Here is a 23,684-nt window from a genome sequence, read left to right on the forward strand (position 1 = left end):
CGATTTAAAGCAATAGGCACCAATTTTTATACCCGCTACCCATAGAGTAGAAGGGTATTATAACTTTGTGCCGGCAGGAAATGTATGTATGTAACAGGTAGAAGGAGGCATCTCCGACCCTATAAAGTATATATGTATATTCTTGATCAGCGTCAACAGCCGAGACGATATAGCCATGTCCGTCTGTGTGTCTGTCCGTATGAAACACTGGATCTCAGAAACTATAAGAGATAGAGCTATAATTTTTTTCGACAGCATTTGTTATGTTTGCACGCAGATCAAGTTTGTTTCAAATTTTTGCCACGTCCACTTCCGCACCCGCAAATCAAAAAAATCGAATAACAAGACTAATTTTAAAGCTAGAGTTTCGAATTTTGGTATATACAATAATTACTATAGTAATTATGATTCCTGAAAATTTGGTTGCGATCAGATAAAAATTGTGGAAGTTATTAAAGAAATACTTTTGTATGGGCAAAAACGCCTACTTACTAGGGGTCTGAGTTGCTTTGGCCGATAATCTGATATTGTGCTGTCTATGGTATATTTTGAATGGTGTACTATATCGATATACCAAACATACCATTTGGTATATTTTTAAGTACTTTCGGTATATTTTGAAAATGATACCGCAATATTTTCCCTTTATTAAAAGTGGGTAGCGGGTATCTCACAGTTTCTTACTTGTTTTTGATTAGCTCAATTCACTGGACCCTGCTTCTCTGAGCTCAACTATTGATATATTCAAAATCCTTTCCAATGTTGAAAATTGTTCCTCAAAATGCACCTTAAAGAAGCATTAATAAAATGACAAAATGCGCAAATAAACACCCCAATATGAACAACACACAAAAGAACTGTTAAATTTTAATATTTTAAGTATGAGCCATAACAGTTTGATGTTTTGTTAATACAATATTCATAAAATTTTTCTAATTGGTACACTTTTAAAAAACGCCTAAATGCAAGATACTAAAGTGGTCAAATGCCCCATAGTGCAAGGTACGGAACTGGGCAAAATTTAACTTATATTACTTTGATTTAATTAGGGAATAATATGTAGCTTATTTGTTTCTTTTTTAAGTTGGGCATAGAAAACTCAACATATTTATATTGGCAGACGCGCAAATTATGTACTTATACTTATTTATGAAATATACTTACGTCGCGTAATTTGGCAATATCCTCGTCGAGAGAACGCTTTCTTCGTCGAATTTCATCATTACCATCACTTGTTTCAATCGTTTCTGTAGCTTCCATAGGTAGCATCATCAAATTATTGCTTTCGTCTTTATTCTAAAAATAATTTTTTGAGATATTAATTAGTAGATGTAATTAACAGACATAAGGGGGCATCTCTGACCCCATTAAGTATATGTACATACATATATGCTTGAACTGCTACCCATTGGATATAAGGGTATTATAACTTTGTGCCTTCAGGAAATATATGTAACAGGTAGAAGAAGACCCCATAAATTATACAAATTCTTGATCAGTGTCAAAAGTCGAGACGATATAGCCGTGTCCATCTGTCCGGCGAGCACTGGGGGAAATATCCTGCGGCGGGTCAAGTCCACATCAGTTGCAACAATACTGTCTCGAATAACAATTCGAGGTCCATGCGCATGGATGCCGTGGTCTTAGCCGACTCGGACCAAGACTTGGCCTCGCCAACGGCGATTTGGCCTCGCTAACGGCATTTAATACAAATTTTCAAATTTAAAAAAGAGTTGATATTTTTTCACAAGTCGATAACAGATGCTATGATTAGATTTATCGAAGCTTTTTAAAACCTCTACGATCAGCTGATCATCAGCTGTGAACGAACAAACACACCATATGATTTTGATGATGTGTATCTCATAAAACGTGGTGGTAATTCAGTGTATTAACAACGAGCCCGGATTTGCGTACACCTGTCTTTCGTGGAGTCGAACTTACTGGATTCAAGTGTATTCAGTGTAACACTTTTAAACGCAATGCTTCACAGTTGGTTTCAATGCCTTATTAGTTTCTTCCGACCCTTTGATAACTTCATTGTCAAATGGGTCTGCAATTTCTTTTACAAAAACAATTATTATAGACGATGATAAGAGTTTGCTTCTAATAAATCATCTGGATATGCCTCTGATTCCGAATAACGCTCTTGCCTTTATTAGATAATGTTTGTTTATGAAATATGTTGATTGAAGTTTAAAAAATAAAACAAAATTTTATATTTAAAATTTTTTTTTAATTAAAAATAAATAACAAAATTTGTTAAATTAAAAAAAAAAAAAAAAAAAATGTTGTTTAACTAAAAAAATTCTATGATTTTTCTCTGATCAGTGAAAAAACCGACTGAAGACATCTATTTTAGTTTATAACTTATTAATTAAATGCTGCTAGCAAGACCAAATCGCCCACTGTGCAGCACTAGCAATTCAAGGGTATAGCAAGCAAGTATGGTAAGCAAGCGCCGAGCATGGTAAGCCCCGAGCATCAGATTCCACCAACAATCTCAAAACCGACAGCGATAGACAGCAACAGTTGCTGATTGCAGGCAGCACCTCGCCGTCGCTCTCATTGACCGAGTGGACCCTATTGGGAAAATGTATGCAGAGCGGTGGCGGTTGACCGCCTACGTGGCTTTGGTCTAGGAACAATAGATAGCGTCGGCCAAAACTGTAGCCGGGTTAAACTCGCCCAACTACAATCTCTACGTCTCGAAACTGTCGATTTAATGGTAATGGTGAACATGTTCTGATCCTCCAACAAGCAACTAACCATCACGGACGCCAATTTCCACCATATTGTTAGACGAAGTTCAAACATAAACGAACGGGTTGCCTCGGTTTCTGCAGCGACTCTTCAGGCTTCTTCCATAAAAATTGAGAACAGGACGACTGGAAAATAGTTGTATGGGCTGATGACTCTAAATTCAATCGATTACAGTCGGATGGTAAACAATATTGTTGGAAGAAGCCTCAAGAGTTGTTAGTGAAACGACACGAACAAGAAACTGCCAAACACGGAGGAGGAAATGTAATGGTGTGGACGTGTTTTACTTAGTGGAGCTTTTGACCAATTAAGAAAATAGTTGGATTTATGAAAAATGAAGACTATGTATTTATTTATTTTGTGCGATTTGTTTGAAAAATGTGCGTGTAAGGAGAGTGACATCACATTTCAACAAGATGGAGATCCAAAACACTCGTCGAAAATCTTCAAATGATGGATCGCAAAACAACATTTTAAGTGAAAAAAGTGGCCAGCACAGAGTTCTAATCTCAATCCTATCGAAAACTTGTGGATAGTGAAAAGATGATTGGGACTCTTCGAATCGGTAACCAGCACGAGATGTGGCAACGAGGCCAGCAAGAATGGCGAGCTATTCCACAATAATTAATTCAAAATTTGGTAGAAACGATGCTAAATCGAATAAATATCGTAATTAATAAATAAGTATTAAAAAAAGCGTTTATTGAAATGTCTTCAAAATGAACATAACATTTGAGTTTATTTTGTTGTTTATTTCTTAATGAGACCAATTAGTTTATTTTGTTATATGTTGTATATGGATTTATTAATAAATATTCAAAGAATAAACACAAAAATTTTGAGATCATTTAATTTTCTAATAACTTGTTTATGCGGGCCCAAATAGTTTCAAACATGTACTCAGACGTGCACGCCACTGTATGAAATTTCGCTCGAATTTTGGTAAGAGAATGTTACTGATTCAATTCTTTTCAAATATCTCTTTAAACATATATATAGATTTATGTTTGCACATTAAAATATTCACTCGTCGTTGAAAATACTAATATTCTCTATGTTATTCATATCGTCTGGTTAGGACTACGGACTTCAATGGATCTAGAAAATTAGGCAGTGAGTATGTACTACGCTCAGAATCATCAGACGCAGATAACCAATATTTCCCAAAATTATTATTGAATCTCTTAATAACTACTAAATGTAAATTAAAACTTTTTACTCATAAAAGGATAAAGAATATGTACTACATTATGCTGAAGAGCTGTGAAGTATGTATGTATGCTGCTAGCATCCTGTTACATGGCCCACGCGGATCCGCACCACCGGAAGAGCTGCGGAGATTAGTGGACATGGTTTACTCCTCCAGAAAGCAACTTATAATTGGCACGGACGCCAACGCTCACCATAGCGTTTGGGGAAGTCCCGACATAAGCGAGTCAGTACTTGATTTTATGTGATGTGACGAATCTACTTACATAGGTCCCACCTCTCGTAACGTGCTAGACCTAACCATCACGACTGGAATGCACCCATATAGGAAAGTGGAGAGTCCTGAACAATCCCTCCTTCCCTGACTATAAGCTTAATATTATGGTTAATCGCCTTCTTTGTGACAGGTAGCCCTCTTGTCAAAGAGGGGGCAGCGCTTGACGTCGGCAACATGTGCAATGTACCGATATCTATGAGATCTCTAAGCAGGAAAATTGAAGTACGCTCTAGACTTCAGTGGAACGCCAGCTGGCGTAATACCAACTCGTGCAAAACTGCAAGGCTCATGTGTGCTTCAATAAACACTAACTTAACCAAATACGCCATGCAGCTTTCAAAGAAAGACTGCAGGCTAATGCTCGGCATTTTAACTAGTCATTGTTTGTCGGCTGCCCATGCTGTAAAGCTGGGTATCACGAACAGCAATCAGTGGAGGAAATGTAATGAGTCCGGAGTTAAGGAAACACTTGAGCTTCTTCTTTGTAAATGCCCAGCGTTATCCCGACTCCGGTTGAAATATCTCGATTCGCCGTGGCATAACAAACTTCGTGACGTTTCACGGCTACCACCCAGGATGCTGCTGGCTTTTGCCAAAAAAGCTTCCATACTGTGCGACTTCTGAGACGAAGATACCTTCCACCGCTACGGACCTCCACTGGTCTGAGCTTCGCCCCTAGTAGGGGCAGCCGGTCCTACCTAACCTACCTAATCGTATTGATAAATCTCTAAATAGCAATTTTATTCTTTATTTTTATTGAACTATGCACCTGCAAATAATAATATGTATGAGTATGACACCAGTGGAATTACTTAAACGGATTGAATAAAGCTACTTTCATAAACGGATTGAATAAAACAGTTTTTTGGGTCTAAAGGGAAAAAATCGAGGTGCCAATAAAGCTTTCATTGCTCTTCAGAACAGTCTAACTGGAACGCCAATATTAATAATTTTGACAAGCAGTTTATTTTATGTGCGACGCCAGATTTTATGGACAACCGATTCCGTAAGCAGCTGTCAGTTATTCAACGCAACTATTCAGCAACCGAATTAGAGGGTCTTGCCATTTTAAAAGAAATAAAAACATTCGTTCTTATGTTGTAATTAATTACCAAGCGTCTTTGCAGTGGCTGATGATGCAGAAGGATATGAAGGTAAAAAGATCTTTATTATACACAGACGAGGTTCTGAGAACGTCGTTGTCGATGCGCTGTAAAGTGAAAATTACCCAGCTGTAGCTGTAGTGGTTATGATTAATCCTATAGTAAATTTACTGGAATAACTGCATCGAGAAAATTCATCTAAATAAAGCCAAACTACCTGACCTGAAATAGACGGATATGTGTATAAAAGAAAAACATTTTAACAAAGTCAGTGATTATAAAAAGAACAATGTATACAAATCATGGGCTCTTGAATGACTTGTTTTGTAAGTTTTTGATCAAGTTTATGACACGCCAGGCTCAGTTTATTGTGGTGTTGCAAAAACAGTGGAGTAACTAAAACGATGCTTATTTTGGCCACGTATAAGCTATTTTTAACAGTTTTCGATTCTCAAAATAAAACAAATCATCATCATCTAAGTTGTTACCGTGAGCGCCGATGAACGACACAACGATTTGGAGCTGGCAGAGAGTAAAACCAAAAGCAATCAAAAGACAAGCCTATCCGACGCTACAAAACAATAAATAAATCGGGTTGGACTTTTAACCCAGCACCCGTTATAATCAATTGATAACTTGATAACTAAAAATACCTCTGATGAATACTTTTAGAAACATAGTATTAACAAGTAAGAAAGCTACAGTCGAGTGAGCGCGACTGTGAGATACCCGCTACCCATTTTGAATAAAAGAAATATATTTTGCGGTATTTTTCTAAAAATATACCGAATATACACCAAAAATACTAAAAAAAAAATAATAAACTGCTTCACAGCAATTTGTTGACGGTTGTTGTCGCACCAAAAATCAAGCAACATTGAATAACAAGTCGTAAATAAAACTGCAACATTGAGCTTTGCCGTAAATCGGGCAAAAACGGATAATAATGATTGTTAACAGATTAGTTAATAACATTCAGCTTAAAAATTGCCTCGACTGGCCTAGACTCACAAGTTAGACTCCAAAGCAATACAGATACATTTGTTAGCAGGAACCTAAAAACATACTAAACATACGCTCAAGTTACTGCAGGAAAAAGTATCGCAAACACGTCAGTAGAAAGATAGAACATCTTCTAGGAAAACAATTTCAGCTTACCAATAATTAACTTAACACCATAATGTTACTTGTAAATAAGGTATGCAAATAAATCTGAATTTAGGAATATGGAATTCCAATGGGCTTCCAATCAAGTAAATAAAATATCTTTATTTTTAAAAACGAATGCCATTGACATCATGCTTCTAGTTTCTCAGAAACAAACTTCACTTGCAAATTTTTTTTTTAGAATTATTGGATACGACGTCAGAAATGGGAGTGCTGCAATCATTGGCAAGCAGGACTTTAAATTTTAAATCATGGACAGTACTAGGCAAAACGCTTTGCAGGCTGCCACAATTCAGATAAAATGTATGCACGCAGATGTTTCAATAACAGCGATCCCACCAAGAGTCTTAATAAAAGAACTCGACTTTAAAAACTTTTTCCAAGAACTGGGAACAAAATTTACTGTGGGAGGCGACTTCAATGCCAAATATCCATTGTGGGGATTCCGATTGACGAATACAAAGGGAGCAGAGTTATACGAATGCATACGAAACAATAACATAACAACTTTGTCAACTGGAAAGCCTACAAACATGCCGTCTGATAGTCGAAAAATTCCAGAATTGATAAATTTTGTAGTATTCTCTGGAATCCCTCAATCGCACATGCGAGTAATGGAAAGCTTTGGCCTTAACTCAAATTTTTCGCCAATAATAGCTATTTACAGCACAATGGCTCATTTGTTGGAAAAACTCTATAAAGTCATTATAGCCTTTACAATCATTAACACATTTAAAAGCTATTTAGGCTCAGATGTAAGCCTGAACATTTCGTTAAAAACAGGAGAGGAAATAGACTATGCAGTCGAGCTTTTCTGCGTAAACGGCAAAAAACTCACTACCCTGCTGACAAAAGATTATACCATGAGGCTGCATCTGAGCTTAGAAAACTGTTGTCAAACTTGCGCTGCGTATCTGAGAAACTTAGATCCTAATTCTTGCAAAAAAACATAAGAGAAACATAAATATTCGTAACAATGGTACTTGGTGTAGGTCTAATTATGAACAAGTGGAAGCATTTGCACAACATCTGCATTCTGTTTTTCAGCCCAACAATATAAATAATTCTTTAACGAACGAGACTGAAGTATAAAAATTTCTTGAGTCATCCTGCCAAATGAGTTTGCCTATTTGTTGATGATGACAGGTGTGACCACTCAAACCAGCTAACAGTGTGCGATCGTTTGTTATCGATAGTGACAAAGTTAGTATATTGTGTTGGTTACCCTGCCCAAGTGTTTTTCAAAGTAAAAAATAACACGTGACTTAAAAAATTCAAATTTCTACTCGACGCAAAGTGTGTTTTTATTTATCAACGCCACCTGTGTCTCGCTGGCGTGAAGGAGCAAATAACCGAAGTATCCGGGTCAGTCAGGAGTGAAGCATCCGCTCCTCCTGTATATTCCAGTGGCTGCCGGCTCCCTCCAGTTGACACCGAAGCTTTCCGTGGGCATTACTTGCGTTGGTGATCTTCCGTGATCTTTTCACGGCCATCTACGTCAACAAGCCAAGGTTGACTCCTGTCGAGAAACTGTTCCATCCGAATTCTAAAACTGCAGATGAGGCCAACGAGATCATTGCCAAGTTCCGCTCACGAATGATAGTTTCGCGTTGGCTTGGAGTGCTCTCTGTGAGCGCTTTGAAAACAAGCGCTTATTGATCACAGGACAGCTCAAAATACTCTTCACGGTTTCGCAAGAGTCGGGGGCAGCGATTAAGGAGCTGCAGAGCACGAATCAGCGATGCTTGACCGCTCTTGTGCACTCAAACATTTCCGTCTCTAGTCCATTCGCAGACTGCATCCGGGTTTTTCATTGCTCATCGAAGCAATCCAAGCTTACACTTTCATTATGGGAGCAATAATTGGTGGACAAATCCAAGATTCCCGCATGGCAGGACATGAGCACGTTCCTCAACGAGCGTTATCGTACACTCGAGGCGATTGATGACGTGAAACAAACTTCCAACTCACAGAACGCTACCGCTGGATCATCCCGTCCGCAGCAGAGTTCTCAGAGAGTTAACTCTTTTGAGGTCCGAGTCACTCAGAAAGGCAAATCATGTGACTTGTGCTCAAAAGAAAATCACCCTGTCCGGGTCTGTCCGCGTTTCCTGTCCTTATGGACTCAAAGCACAACCCGTTCCAACGAATTCTGTTTCGTACGTCAGACGGTGAGATGGGTGACTTCTGGTTAAACACAGTTATATTGAGTGTCAACTGCGCTCCTTTCCTGGCCCTACGAGTCCTCCAGCAACTCGCTGAAGACATACGCTTGCAGTATCCTCTCGCAAGCCGAGTCATCTCCACCAGCATGTACATGGATGACATCCTGGCAGGGACACACACTAAGGAAGAGGACATCCGGACCATTACGGAAATGTGTGCTTCCCTGGACAGCGCTGGCTAAGGAAGTGGACGTCGAACAACAAGAGCGTGCTGAAGAGCATCTCAAAGGACCACCTACTCCGAGAAGACTTCCTAGATTTCGAGAACTCGAGTATGACGAAAACTCTGGGCATCAGGTGGCAAGCTCACGACGACGAGTTCTTCTTCATGCCACCAGAAGTTGCCCATCAGCACTCCTACACGAAGAGGGAAGTGCTATCGCAGATTGCCGCGTTGAGAGTTCGAACAAAGTGACCACGCATCTCCTCACTGCGAAGACAAGAGTGGCTCCTGTTAAGTCACTCTTGGCCTCCTGTTGGCTGAGTTATCTTCGGCCCTCCTCCTGAATCTTCCAGCAGAGAGTTTCCAGACTTTTTTTTATACTGATTCAACAATTGTTTTAGCATGATTGAACAAGCCACCCTGCAAATAGACAGCCTTTGTGGTGGCATGGACCAGAAAGGCTCCATCTCCAACCGGATCAATGGCCAACATCTTCAAATCTCATTCTGGGGACTGCTGGAGCAGTGGATTAGGTGTAACATCGCCAAGTTACCTCCTACTCCTGATTTCTTGAGCAAGTTCTTTGGTTTTGGCAGAGCACTTCCGCCTTCGTTTTCATATTGATTGATAAAAGTTGGAAAGCAGCAGTTCCAGGCTCGACCGTGGTCAACGCTGATGAGCTGTCACGGGTCCTAGCGACTAGTCATCATGACTCAACGACAAACGTTTCCGAAGGAATACCACTGTTCGCAGTCCAAGCAGCAGGTTCCTTCTTCAAGTTCAATCCGAAACTTGAATCCATTCCTCGGTGGGAAGGGGATTCCACGGGCCTGTGGGCGTCCCACTTGCTGCGTTATGATGAGTCATCCAATTATACTCTCATATTCCGCGTCCTTTGCGCGACTATTCGTTCGGTTCACCCATGGTATATCCTTACATGGTTGTAACCAAGTCATCATGCGTCTGATCCGCTCCAGATTTTGGATTTTAAAGCTAAAGGTCATGAAATCCACCAGCAGTTCTTGGAAGATTTGTATGATCTACAAGAAGAGATTGCATACCCAAATGATGGGGGACCTGCCCAAGGGCATCCTACGCGAGACCGTTTACACACACGGGACTTAACTTCGCTGGCCCATTTGAAGTCAAAAACTACACTGGACGAGCCTGCCTCATCACCAAAGGATATGTCTGCGTCTTCGGGTGCTTCAGCACGAAGACGATCCTCTTGGAGGCGACGTCGGATCTCAGAACGGAGAAATTCCTGGCCGTATTTTCCCGTTTCATAGCACGGCGCGGGTGCCCAAATGCACTCAGACAACCTTCGTTGGAGATGACAAGGTGATCTCCACCGACTTTTTAGAAGCGACGAGGGAGTGCATCATCGCACAACATGGTCACAAAAGCCTATCCTGACAACGCGCCGGGCGCCCCACATCCGGGAAGCCGGTGTAAAGAGTTTTAAGGCACTCTTTTACAAGGCGACCTCCACCACAAAGTATACGTTTTTAGAGTTATCCACTCTTCTGTCTAAGATCGAAGCCTGCCTGAATTCGAAGCCGATCTCTCCGAAGTCCGAAGACCCTACGGACCTACTAGCCTTAACTCCTAGCCATTTCCTCATAGGTGGCCCGCTTATTTCGGTGTTGGAACCAGAAATTAACCAACCGGCCACCTTCATCCTAAATCGATGGCAGTGACTGAAGGCTCTTTACCAACAATTCTGTTTCTTTTTGAAGGATGAGTACCTGAAGGAACTACATAAACGGACGAAATGGCAATCCCCTACACGGAACCTTCAGATCGGTGACATGGTCGTCGTAAAGGAAGACAACCTAGGCGCCTAGGACGGATGCTGACGACGTGTCCAGGTACCGATACAAAGGTCCGAGTGGTAGATGTGCTCACGGCGCGGGGTATTATCCGAAGATCCATCGCCAAACTGATTCTACTACCGATGGAGGACAGCAAAACTGACCCCTCTCAGTCGGAAGGACTGACGGACGAATAACCTCCTATTTCGTTTCCCTATTCGTCGTCTTGTGCTGTCCTATGCTCTCATGTTCCATGTGTCATTGAAAATTTAAAAGAGACTACTATAATAATCACTGTTTTGTTTCATTCCATGTAGTATGCCATCACATGCAGCCGCCGAACAGAGCCGCCCCACTGGCATCAACTCCTTCCGGTGTCGCGGTTGAGAGCAGTGCTTATTAACAAGTAGGGTGTTACACTTCAAAGAGGCACACAGCGCTCGCCCCCGCCGTAGCGAGCAACCGGACCCCGCTCGGTCTTCAACTCCAACACGACCCCGCTCCCGCTCGCCTTCCCACCATCGGCAGGCCTCACCTCTGGCTGAAAGGGACGTTCCCAACTTCGTGCTGCTGCAGGTTGATCCCCATATTTGCCGCCGCACCCCGTCCGACTTGTCGATGGCGAGAACTTGGAACAGTTCCGCAGGATCACGCTCGCCGACGCTCCCTGGTGCACGGCACTGATGTGTATCCTCACATCATCCAACCTGGCATCCTGCCGAGCATCAACGGTTTGCCAATGGTCCAGAACTCCACATTGGGTTGGATTCGGTCCGGTCAATGTGGACAGTAAATCCGTTTGCAGCTCATGCAAGGGGGGAGGATGTTGATGCCAGATGATTGCAGGTGTGACCACTCAAACCAGCTGTCAGTGTGGTCGCGATTGTTTGTTATCGATAGTGACAAAGTTTGTATATTGTGCGTGTGACCTTGTCATCTGATCTAGCTTTTCCTCTTGTGTTGGTCATTCTGCCCACTTTTAGTGTCTTTTTTATATTATCATATGTTTTTCATTCCCTGTGCGCACTACAAGTGTTTTTCAAAGTGAAAAATTAAACGTGACTTAAAAATATCAAATTTCTACTCGACGCAAAGTGTGTTTTTATTTATCAACGCCACCCCTACGAAACACTACTAAAAGCATCAAGTAGAAAAAGTTATGACAAATAAAATACTTGAACAATAAAAAAGCACCAGGCCATTATAAAATAGACGGCTTCACCCTTAAAAGTTCATCAGCAAAATGCTTACGGTTTCTGATTCTTGTATTTCGTGCGATCTCAGACTAGACCACTTTCCAGGTCAATGGAAATGTGCAGAGATTTTTTTCACACGCCCACTTCCGCCCCCGGGTATCTCACAGTCAAGCACACTCAATTGTAGCTTTCTTACTTGTTTTTTATTGAATTTTGCGGGGTTCCAAATCAAATCTAAATATTTTGAAATATAATTGTAAAAAAAATTCGAAAATTGTAACCTTATGGTAGGGTGGGCTGGAAGGAAGTCGTGGTCCTACTGCAAAAACAAATAAATTTGGGTATGTGTACAAAGATTAATGTTTCTATTTTCAAAGTGGTAATAATGCAAAAGAAGCTGTCTTTATTCCCATAGAGGCTACTCAGCGTACTATTTGAGTTTTGTTCAAAATATAATTTGAAATGGGAAACACTCCAGGCATAATCGAAGTTTGAAATTTTTATGTGATCAATCCAATCGAGTCACCTGATACACTACAATTGGCAAGATATTGTTACGCTATAACAAAACCCATTTATACTATACTAATTCATAGAAAAACAGGTCAGAAAGATACAGTCGAGTGTGCTCGACTGTGAGATACCCGCTACCCATTTTGAATAAAAGCAAAATATTGCGGTTTTATTTTCAAAACACGCCGAATAGTTATACCGAATAGTATATTTGGTATATCGATATAGTACCACATTCAAAATAAACCATAGACGGCACAATATACCAGATTATCAGCCAAAGCAACTCAGACCCTTAGTAAGTAGGCGTTTTTGCCCATACAAAAGTATTTCTTTAATAACTTCGACAATTTTTATCTGATTGCAACCAAATTTTCAGGAATCATAACTTCTATTATTATTATTGTATACACCAATTCGCAGCTCTAGATTTACAATTACGCTTGTGATTCGATTTTTTTGATTTGCGAGGGCGGAAGTGGGCGTGGCAAAAATTTGAAACAAACTTAATATGCGTGCAACATAACAAATGCTGTCGAAAAAAATTAAAGCTCTATCTCTTATAGTCTCGGAGATCCAGTGTTTCATACGGACGGACGGACATGGCTAGATTGTCGTTGCTAATCAAGAATATATATACTTTATAGAGTCGGAGATGCCTCCTTCTACCTGTTTTATACATTTCCTACCGGCACAAAGTTATAATACCCTTCTACCCTATGGGTAGCGGGTATAATAATAATTAGTCTTAAAATTTTTTTTTTTTATTTTTTTAAGCTTGGTTTGTTTTTATTTGATCTTCTCTTTATAAGTCTACCAATAAGGTTGCAAATCTTAAAATAATACAATATCTAACAGTTTGATTTGAACTGAATAGAGACTACGTGGTTCTAATAATTAGCGCTGGATTGGAAGGTCGTTGCGGCGAAGACGAGAACTGCTGGAAACTCGCGTGACTGCTCTCGCGAGATGATTTGGATGTACTGATAGCCTGTCGTAGTACTTTGTTATGATTTGTGCTATCTCTTCTCTGACGAGTGGTATGTGAAGGTCCTTGTGCATGTTTTCATTCCGAACGTACCACGGTGCCCCGGTGATGGTTCTGAGAATTTTTGATTGAGTTCGTTGCATTATATCCACACTGCTGTTACTGGCATTCCCCCACAACTGAGAGCCGTACATCCAGATTGGTTTCAAAACGGTGTTATATAGAAGTACCTTGTAGTCCAAGCTAAGGGGCGAGCTTTGAGCTTTAAATGTGTTCTTTTGGCTTCAATGTGGCTGCGCCAAGTAAGCCGTCTATCGATGTGTACGCCAAGATATTTTACTACATTTGCTATCGGAACCACTGTGTTGTTTAGAATAAGTGGAGGGCAGTCTTGCCTGTTAAGAGTGAACGTTACGTGTTTGCATTTTTGTTCGTTAACTTTGATTCGCCAGTCGCATAGCCATTTCTCCACTGCCACCAGGTGTATAGCAAGATGCGCCGTTGCTTGCTTGGGGCTTGGATGTGGTTAGTTTCCTGCTCGTTGGGATGTCCGCAGTGTAGATAAGGTAAAGTGTTTGGCCCAAGCACGCTGCCTTGAGGAACTCCGGCTCTAATGATGTAGTCATCGGACATGGCTGAATTACATCTTACTGAGAATCCAGTTGTAAAGGTATGACTTCAGAAGTTTGTGAGTGTTGGTTGGGAGCATTTCTGTAATTTTGTGTATTAAACCTTCTAACCGTACTCTGTCGAAAGCTTGTGATACGTCCAGAAATGTCGCAGTGCAGTACTCCCTTTGTTCGAATGCATTTCGGATTTCTGATGTTATGCGGTTGATTTGCTCAATGATTCCGTGTTTTTCTCGAAAACCGAATTGATGAGTCGGGATTTTGATGTGTGTTCTGAGATATGGGGTAATGTGTGCCAAGAAGCATTTTTCAAAGAGTTTTGATAGACACGTTAGTAAACTAATTGGTCTATATGATGAACAAATGTTCGGTCTGCCAGGTTTTGGTATCATTATAATGATCGACTTTTTCCATCCCTCTGGGAAGTATCCATGTCTCGTTATTGCATTGAAGAGTTGGCAAATAGCTCGAACAGCACAGAAAGGAAGTTCAATAATCATTTTTGGTGATATTAGGTCGCATCCTGGAGATTTTTTTTTGGTTGAGTTGTTCGTTTATGATTTTGAGTAACTCATGTGGCCTAAATACAATAGGTTCATACGTCGATGTGTCGATATCTGATATTGCTGGCAGTGAGATCCCGTTTGATGATGTATTGGGCTGAAATACATTTTGAAGATGCTCTGCAAATCTTTCGGCTCTTTTTTCGTCGCTGCGAGCCCAGTTGCCTGTGGATGTCCTTATTGGCATTGCAGATTCGATTGGTGCTCATTCAAACGTGGATTCAACTCAATATGCGAACTTATACATATATTTTTTGTTCTTAAGCCAATTGGTTTTATTCGTTATTAGTCTGAATGGTTTATCTACCGCAACTGGATGTATATTAAGTTGAAGAAGTACAGGCGAGTGATCAGACGATAGATCTGATAAGGAGTTGGCACTTATCAGGTTGCGAGGAACGTTTTTTGTGACTGCAAAATCTATCAAGTCTGGCAGTTTTCTAGGATCTGTTGGCCAATATGTAGGTGTCCCAGGTGACACACAGTCTAGCTTGTTGCTTGCTTTTATTATTGCATTGTACAGCTGCCTTCCCTTTCGAGTCACAGTCTAGCTTGTTGCTTGCTTTTATTATTGCATTGTACAACTGCCTTCCCTTTGGAGTCTTAAGTCGAGATCCCCAGTGCGTATGCTTGGCATTGAAGTCTCCTGCTGCTATAAATTGTTCGCTCAGAGAGTTGAAATAGTCCATGAATTGGGATTCGGATATTGTAAACCGAGGGGGACAGTATACGGCGGCAAGCTTTAAGGATCGGGAATCTATTTGTATATCTATAGATGTAGCTTGCATGAAGTTAGTGGCGAAGCTATTGTGGAAGCAGTGCTTGATGCGATTTCTAATCAGAATCCCAGTGCCTCCATGTGCTTTCCCGTCTGGGTGATTCGTGTTGTAGAAGAGGTAGCCTCGAATTTGGAAATTATATTTATTTGTAACATGAGTTTCTGCGAGTAGCATTACATCGATATGGTTATTATTAAGGAATTGAGTTAGCTCGAGTTTGCGCTGTGAGACGCCGTTGGCGTTCCACAGTGATATACGGAGTGGAGCCATTGATTACTTAGTCTGTTTTTGAGCAACAAGCAGCTCAATCAAAACGTTCTGGTTTCGCATAAGATCTTGCATAGTTTTCTGCATGAATGACATGAACTCCATCATACTTTGTTGAAGATCACATATCATTGTTTAAATTTTTTTCGTAGACTGTTCTTCTGGTTGATGAGGGGAAACTGATGATCGTGGCTTGGTGGGAGCGGTACTTTTAAGACCCAATTTTAGAGCAGTTGCAAAGCTTGCGGATTTGTCGGTGAACTCATTATTGGCTAAAGATTTAACAGCTATAGGGGGGAAGACATTACGTGTAGATTTCATAGGTGGTGTATGTGAGTGAGCAGTGGTCACTCTTGGGTGTGTACGACTTTTCAGTTCCTTGTGGACTGGACAGCCCCTGTGGTTAGCTGTATGGTTGCCTACACAGTTTCCACACTTTTTGCTGCTGGGATCCTCTTTATTTTTTGGGCATTTGTGAGATTCATGAAGGTCCCCACAAGCAACGCATACTGGACGAAGCGTGCAATAAGACCTTGTGTGGCCATATTCCTGACAATTATTACACTGCACCGGTCCATTTCTTTTATGCGGCTCTCCTACCGTAATTCTGCGGTGTAGTAGGAACTGGAGAGTAAAAATCGGATGCACTTAATTTTTTCAGAGGCTTGGGTTTGGTTTCGGGTTTAAGTTCTACCTTGAAAAGAGGTTGAGGCTTTCTTTCTCTATTCAAAATGTTAATAACATTTTTTTCGTTCAAACCTTTTCTCCTTCAGTGCGCTTGTAACTTCAGCTGGTGTTACTTCCGGCTCATTACCTTTTAGTACTACTTGCTGGCCTTTACTGCTTTTTAATTGGTACGTCTAAAAGTTTTTATTATTGTCGTTTAAATACTTCGACAAAATTCTGTAGTTTACTTCCGTATTAGTCTGAACTTTTGTTTCGTGAATATTTCCCTTTGTTAATGGAATTATGTGTAAATTGTCTGGTCCTATTAGATTCAGTATCGAGTTTACGAGAGCATTCAAACATTTCTCTCGATTGTAAATTGGCGGCGGCTTAGGCTTTTTGTTGTCCCCTACGATGTCTTCAGGAGGTATATCATCGGATTTATCTGCCAAAATAGCAAATCTGTTTGCTTCTATGGGCTTCTCTATTGTAGATTGTTTTGAGGTGCCTCGAGTTATTTTAGCAGAATTACCAAGTCTAGCGTTCTGCGGGCTAAGCTTACGTTTTATTTGTATGTAGCGATCCATACCAGTCTGTACGGCCGAACGTTGTTTTGAAGAGACCGCGCTGGTGTAAGGTGCTGCATTATTTGCTTGCACAGCAGATTCCGTTGTTACGGTAGATGGTATTGCGCGAGCAGTCGATACCATTGTACTATAGTTGTTGTAATGACGTCACTATACTGGTGACCGTGGCTAAGCAGGTTGGCATGAGGGAAGGGTATGGGGTTTTATCCAACAAGAGGAGAGCAAGAACGCGCCCTGCTTTGCGATGTTGAATTGAGTTCATTACTCGGGCTTGGGGTTATTGATCGCGGTTGGTTAGTTTTTGTTGGGTTTGCGGTCGCGTTGTCTTGCATTGACACGATTGAATGATATGCGTTGTTACGTTGCATAGAGAGTCGACGCTCGTCTTGCTGAGGTTGGAGCACAGTATGAGTGTCGAATTCACTCATAGCTTAATGTTTTTGATTTTCTTCTTGTTGTTTACACAAAACGTATGAAGTTCATCGCACTAAACGTCTTTTCGTGTCTGTGTATTTTTGTTGAGAGCTTGCACTGCACTATGCTTTGTTTTCATTTAATTTTCGTTGCACGACAAGAAGACAAAAAGAAAACACGTCTGCACTCGCCTACGTTCGCACAATGAACAAATTATATTTATATGGCAGAAAAATAAATACCAAAAGGACTTTACAATAAATAAGTATTTTAAAAGTCCCACAAAAGTATTTTGAAGTATGTTTTGTTGTGATCATAAAATATTTTGACAAGTTTTCCGTGTCAAATTTAAGCTTGCCAATGTTAATAAAAGCGGTTCACTCAAATTTTTTGATTGTCTTATTAAACAACTCTTACCAAAATTATAAATTTATTTAGGCTGATTATCGCGCTCAATTATGTGTTATTTGTGTTACGATTTTTAGGACTACCGATTCCAATGCTAAGTGCTATAGTATATTTAATTACCATTGTAATACACATTAGAACCTGCAAGACAAACATTCCAAACGATAAAAACGCGAGCGTTGTTAGAGCGATGTCAGTGATATCCTTAAGGCTAATTTCTTTGATTAATTTTGTCGGCTCCAATATTGCATTTATATGTTCTGCAGGTGGATCGTGGACTTCAAAGTTGGCGTAACTGGTTTCATATCCTAAAGATTGAAGAGGATTTTATGTTAGCACGCGTAAATTTTTTAAAATCTTACCAGATTTACTGATTGGTTCAGTATTTTCTGCAATGTGTGTGTTTTTTAATGACAATCTCGGCATCAGAGAAAAAGTCTGTGGATATAACTTTAAGTAAGCACATTAAAAATTAATTTAAAGGTATGTAGTTGTGGTAAAATAAAACAAGAAGGAAGCCACCATAAAATTAATATAACTATTTTAAATTTAACGGGTATCATACATGAATCGATAATTCATCTTGTAAACCTAAATGAAACATAATGAGTTTGAGAACTTCTCTATGCTAAACAATTCTTGAAGTAAGATTTTAATCTAAATAAATAAATAAACATTTTAAATAAATTTAAAATATGAAGTAGCAGAGTGAATTTTCTAATTTCTCATTTTAAAGCTTGGACCTAGGTTCAAATGTCATTATTATCTAAGTAGAGATGATGCAATTAGTCTGTTTATGGTCGAACGACCTAGTTGATGCTTTAGAAGGCTATATGTATGTAAAATGCTTTCTCTGAAAATTATAATGCTCTTTTATGCTAAATGACGCACCATTATTTTCCGGATGTTAACTTATTTTTTGTCATTTACAATAGTTGACTGACTTGATTGGTTTGTTAACTTATTTCATAATATAAAAACATTGATGATCAAGTTGACAGTAAATTTAACTTTCACACTCTTTCACTATGGGCAAAGAGACAGCTTTTTTGACATCATTACCACTTTTGAAGATAGAAACATGAAACTTTGTTCATATACCTATAAAATAAAGATAGAATTTCTCGCCCATCTTACAATAAGGTTAAAATTTTCAAAATTTATTTACAATTATGTTTTAAAATATTTTAATGTACTTAAGAAATGCGCACTAAATGTATTTAATTAATGTTGTTTTAGCAAATTCGCATTTTAAAGTTCATTTGGATCCCTGCAAAATTAAATAAAAACAAGTAAGAATGCTACAGTCGAGTGTGATGGACTGTGAGGTACCCGCTACCCATTTTGAATAAAAGCAACATATTGCGGTATTTTTAATTCAAATTATACTAATTTAATATACAACAAATATGTCTTAAATATACTAAATTGTATATTTGGTATATTGATGTGGTACTACACTCAATATATACTATAGAGAAAAGATATATACTATACTGAAAAGAATACCAGATTGTCAGCCAAAGCAACTACGTCCCTTAGTAAGTATGCGTTTTTGCCCATACAAAAATATTTCCTTAATAACTTCCACAATTTTTATCTGATCGCAACCAAATCAAGAATCACAATTACTATAGTTATTTTTGTATATACCAAAATTCATGACTCTAGCTCTAAAATTACGCTTGACATTCGATGTTTGTCAATTTACGGTGGCTGAATTGGGCGTGCTAAAAATTTGAAACAAACTTGATTTACCTGCAAACATTATTATAGCTCTATCTCTTATAGTGTCTGAAATCCAGTGTTTCATACGGACAGACGGATATGGCTAGATCGTCTCGGCTGTTGACGTTGATCAAGAATATATAAACTTTATAGGGTTGGAGATGCCTCCTTCTACCTGTCTGCTAGGCTTATATCCTAATCTGTCTCTATGATGAGTGTGTGATGTGCAAACATATGTATGTATATAATTTTTCTTAATGTAATGTAAATCTAGTCCTAATATCATCTCACTTTGTAATATTGTAAGAGTCAACATATACATATTATAATACGTTCCAGTTAAAGGTTTTTCAAGTGAATGAAACACACCAGTACGTCAGTGCTTTTGAATTTACTTTTCAATTATGATTTATTCATAATTTGTAAAAATGATATTATCCTATGTACATAGTAAGGCATGTCGAGGCGAAGCCGTCGATGCCGGCAGCAGAGCGGCTGCATACATATATGTATCTTATATTTGTCTTATATACTATAAGAAAATGCGATAAGGCATATTAGCGAGAGAGAGAGAGAGAGAGAGAGAAAGTTATGTGCATTTATGCGCATGCTACCAGTAGTCAGCGTGAGAATGCTGACTTAGAGTAGCTCAGTCGTGGGTGATCATATTTCACGCCCAATCGAGTTGAAATGTTTACGTAAAGCAACAAAGTGTTGCTGTTAAATTGTTTTGCATAACAACAACGAAGTGTTGCTGTTTAATATTATTTATGTTTTGGTACAGTGTACCCTCGATATATGCACATACTACAATATAATTGTTAATATACAGGGGTGGGACAGAAATCGCATCCGCTCAATTTCAATTTATGTTAAAATGTCTGTGGGAAATTATGAGGGGTGCCGGCTGGCAAAATACTCTATTGAATCCTCCCCGAGGATGCTGGCTGGGTAGGATCTGCATAACCTCATTGTCATCGTGTAGCAGATCTCTATTATGCGCCGACCTTTCAGGTACTGCCGATTCTAGCTGAGGGATCTGCTTCTTGTCTTTCGGTCACGTGTCTGTCTGAAGATAAGAAGCAGAATCCATGTTACGAGGTGTCTGGCGATCGGACTGACAACTCTATGGGGGTCGCCCGGGAACAACATTAGCTAAAATGTCTCAGGACGGAGCATTTTAAAAAATTAACCCGGCTGGAATGTCAGCCCAAACATCGGTGGAAGGCGTGACAACTAGAGAGACACCCTCTCTGTGTGTCGCCAGCGGTCACACCTCAGATGCGGTGGGTTCAGGTTAAATCACTTGTAATAATACTGTTACTAACAACAACTTGGGGTTGATGCGCTTGGGTGCCGTTGTGTTAGCCGACTCGGTGGAGAAGGAACGTTTTTGTCAGTCTCCGCGGCCTATCACCAGCACCTCCAAGGTTGCGCAGCGGGGCACGGGCGGGCTGAAGGAGAAGGCCAAAAATAAGGCGGCGGCCCACAGTGGCGTAGGAAACTTGTCTGCCCAGGACAAGTAGAGGTTGCCTGTGCCAATGCGTGGATGCGAGACAACCAAATAAGACTGGCAGGCAAGCGCAAACGGTCTGCTGAGAATCCTAAGCAAGGAAAAAGACTGATACTGCCAGGCCGCAACTCGCTGTTGCTCTCATCGACAGATGGGACCCTAACGAGAAAATGTGTGCAGAGCTGCGCCGGTTGACCATAGCAAGCTGGTCGACGCACTGTTTGTTAGGAAGGAGAATGCTCAACACAGTCCAATGTCTACTTTTGAAGGCACGGGCTGGATGAATGGTCTCAAGATCCTGACATGCAAGGACGACCCAACGTTGCTTCGGCTGAAACCGTCCCCAAAGTGGACGGCATATGGGAGGTGGAGGTGGTGGACAGGAATAACATTCCGTCAATGCCGAAGAGCGAGCGCTTCACCTGCTGAAGAATCAGAACCCGGCCATTCCGACGAGTGATTGGTCCGTTCTGAAGGTTGCTTAACCTTTACCCAGTGGTGATCTTTTGTACAATCGCAACGGGAAGATAGCGTGGGGATTAGGGAGTGCGTACATTCAGGTCAAGGAACGTAGAGGCAGGTCTCGGCCTAGAGAGTATGACCGAAGCCACGCTGCAGCGCAACCTGACGAACGAGACGAGTATACTGCAGCTCAAACTCCAAAAATCGAAAACGGCTTCGGCGGAGCTCCTCCTCGCTCTAGAGGAGGGATTCATCATCTACTACCTAATTTTAGCAATGACGATCTAACCATGGTGGCGCTGGAGAGCTGTGAAGGATGTATGCTGCTAGCATCCTGCTACATGGCCCACGACAAACCTGCTCTATGAACATGATCTGCTCCTCCAACAAGCAACTTATAATTGGGTCGGACGCCAACGTCTACCACAGCGTTTGGGTAAGACCCGACGTAAACGATAGGGGTGAGTCAGTACTTGAATTTATCATAAATTTTAAGCTGAAACTAGCCAACAGAGGTGAGGAATCTACCTGTATAGGTCCGACCTCTCGTAACGCGCTAGACTTAACCATCGCGACTGAACGCAGTGCATTCAATGCAACCATGTAAGAGAGAGAGAGAGACCCTCCATCTCCGATCACAAGTACATCCAGTTTAACATACCATTAAACAGGGTATCTACGGCTGAGCCTTGAGTCTTGCAGGCTCTCCAGACCGACGAGAAGATCGAAGCCACCTTGTGGAATACAGATCTCTCATCGCTTCGTGGCGAGCTTAGTAGCATGTTTCAACTTGATAAGAAGGCGGACAAAGTCTTACAAGAAGATGTTCCGCTCTTCCAAAAGGTGCTCATGGAGAGCCTTTTGCTCGGACCTGGACAACATTAAAGACACCTCCAGACTGAGGAAGCTGCTGGCGAAGCAGGATTCTAGTCCCGGTCTGCTCAAGTCAGGCGATGGAGTGTGAGCGGAGAGCAGTGCTGAAAATCTTGAGGTGATGCTCTCAGCACATTTCCCGGGATGTATTGGAATAGAGAATAGTGATTGGCAGCTCTTTCATAGTCTCCCAGTTATGAGATGGGCTTTCTCCAGCAATGCTGCAAGTAAGCAAATCTACGATTGATCGTAGCCTCCATTGAAAAAGCAGACCACTTTAAAGCTTTTATGGACATTTCAGGCGTCATCACTAACGTCACTACTGAAGCTATTATGAAGGTCCTTACATCAGTGAACACGGCTCCAGCGATCTATAGATGGGTCAACCGCCTTCTTAGCGAAAGGCGGGTGGTGGCCACGTGGGGCGATTCGACCATCACAAAGGAAGTGCGAGGTGGCACTCGCCAGGGTGGGGTTGACCTACTACTCCCAAATTAATTGCCGACAACATAAGCTTTGCGGGAAGTTAAGTCATGCGCCGAAGCATCTTGGCTCAGCATTAATGCGGACAAAAGGGACCTTATCCCCTTCACGAGGAGGTATAAGGTACCCATGGGGGCACCCAAAGCCCAGCAGCAATAGAGCTTGGAATGCGACTTCTGAAACGAAGATACCCTCCACCGGTACGGCTAGAGACCTCCATCGGTCAATGCTTCGTTCCTTCGGTGACAGCAATTCGAAAATTTCAGCGGTGCCACATAAACCCGAAAATTTTTGAAGTCTTTGGCAATTTTACCAACAATTTCGAACTGGCTGTCACCTTGTCGAATTAAATTTCCAAAGTTTTTTATTAGATGTTTATTATTTTTAAAAGCATTGGTTTTAATTTTTTTTTAATTTTAAAAGTTTATTTTTATTATTTTTTTAGTTAACAAATTTATAATACCCATCAACCCCATGGGTAGCGGGTATAAAAATAGTTCAATGGTAACAATTTTATACAAATATTCTGCGATCATGCCAATTAAAGAAGGAATCGCAAATAGTAGAACACCTGACAGGCAAGAGGACAGACACTGCACTAATAGAAATTTATAATCTTATATCAGCTATATTTGTCTATATAAAAAAAATTGTTCACACCTCTAGTATGGAGCCAGTGCTTTTATATGTATTTGGGTAATTCTCTAAGGGATGTCGCGTGCGACCATCTTAACAGTCACAAAAAAAAAAAAAAAACTTGAACTGAAACAAGTTTAAAAGTAAGAAAAGGTTATTTTTATAACTCTAGATTAGTAATTTAATTAGAGCTAAGAATGGTTTTGGAATTTTTTTTCTGTTTTGTTTTCTGTGCTGATAATTGCAAAAATTAACAAA

At 40.4% G+C, this 23,684-nt stretch overlaps 1 protein-coding gene across 2 annotated transcripts; it reads right to left on the bottom strand.

Moving 5' to 3' along the window:
• Window positions 1–17,609: 17,609 nt before the first annotated feature.
• On the bottom strand, window positions 17,610–18,422 carry LOC127566117 (uncharacterized). 2 transcript variants are annotated; one of them, XM_052007726.1, is made up of 3 exons: window positions 18,297–18,422; window positions 18,094–18,181; window positions 17,610–18,039 (listed from the first exon to the last, which is right to left on the bottom strand). In XM_052007726.1, the coding sequence occupies exons 1-3, from the start codon at window positions 18,333–18,335 to the stop codon at window positions 17,780–17,782; spliced, it is 387 nt and encodes a 128-aa protein (XP_051863686.1). In that variant the 5' UTR covers window positions 18,336–18,422; the 3' UTR covers window positions 17,610–17,779. The 2 variants fall into 2 exon arrangements, with proteins under 2 accessions (XP_051863686.1, XP_051863687.1); XM_052007727.1 differs by having other exon boundaries at window positions 18,094–18,169; window positions 18,297–18,420.
• Between the last annotated feature and the right edge of the window lie 5,262 nt (window positions 18,423–23,684).

The sequence above is a fragment of the Drosophila albomicans genome, chromosome 2R (assembly GCF_009650485.2).
Source record: "Drosophila albomicans strain 15112-1751.03 chromosome 2R, ASM965048v2, whole genome shotgun sequence".
NCBI lineage: Eukaryota > Metazoa > Arthropoda > Insecta > Diptera > Drosophilidae > Drosophila > Drosophila albomicans.

Excerpts from the sequence above, each read along its gene's own strand:
- LOC127566117 (XM_052007726.1), bottom strand. The coding sequence starts at position 18,335 with ATGTTTCATTTAGGTTTACAAGATGAATTATCGATTCAT. Across the intron at positions 18,182-18,296 it reads AAGATGAATTATCGATTCAT|TTATATCCACAGACTTTTTC; the intron begins GTATGATACCCG and ends GCTTACTTAAAG. Across the intron at positions 18,040-18,093 it reads TGAACCAATCAGTAAATCTG|GATATGAAACCAGTTACGCC; the intron begins GTAAGATTTTAA and ends TTCAATCTTTAG.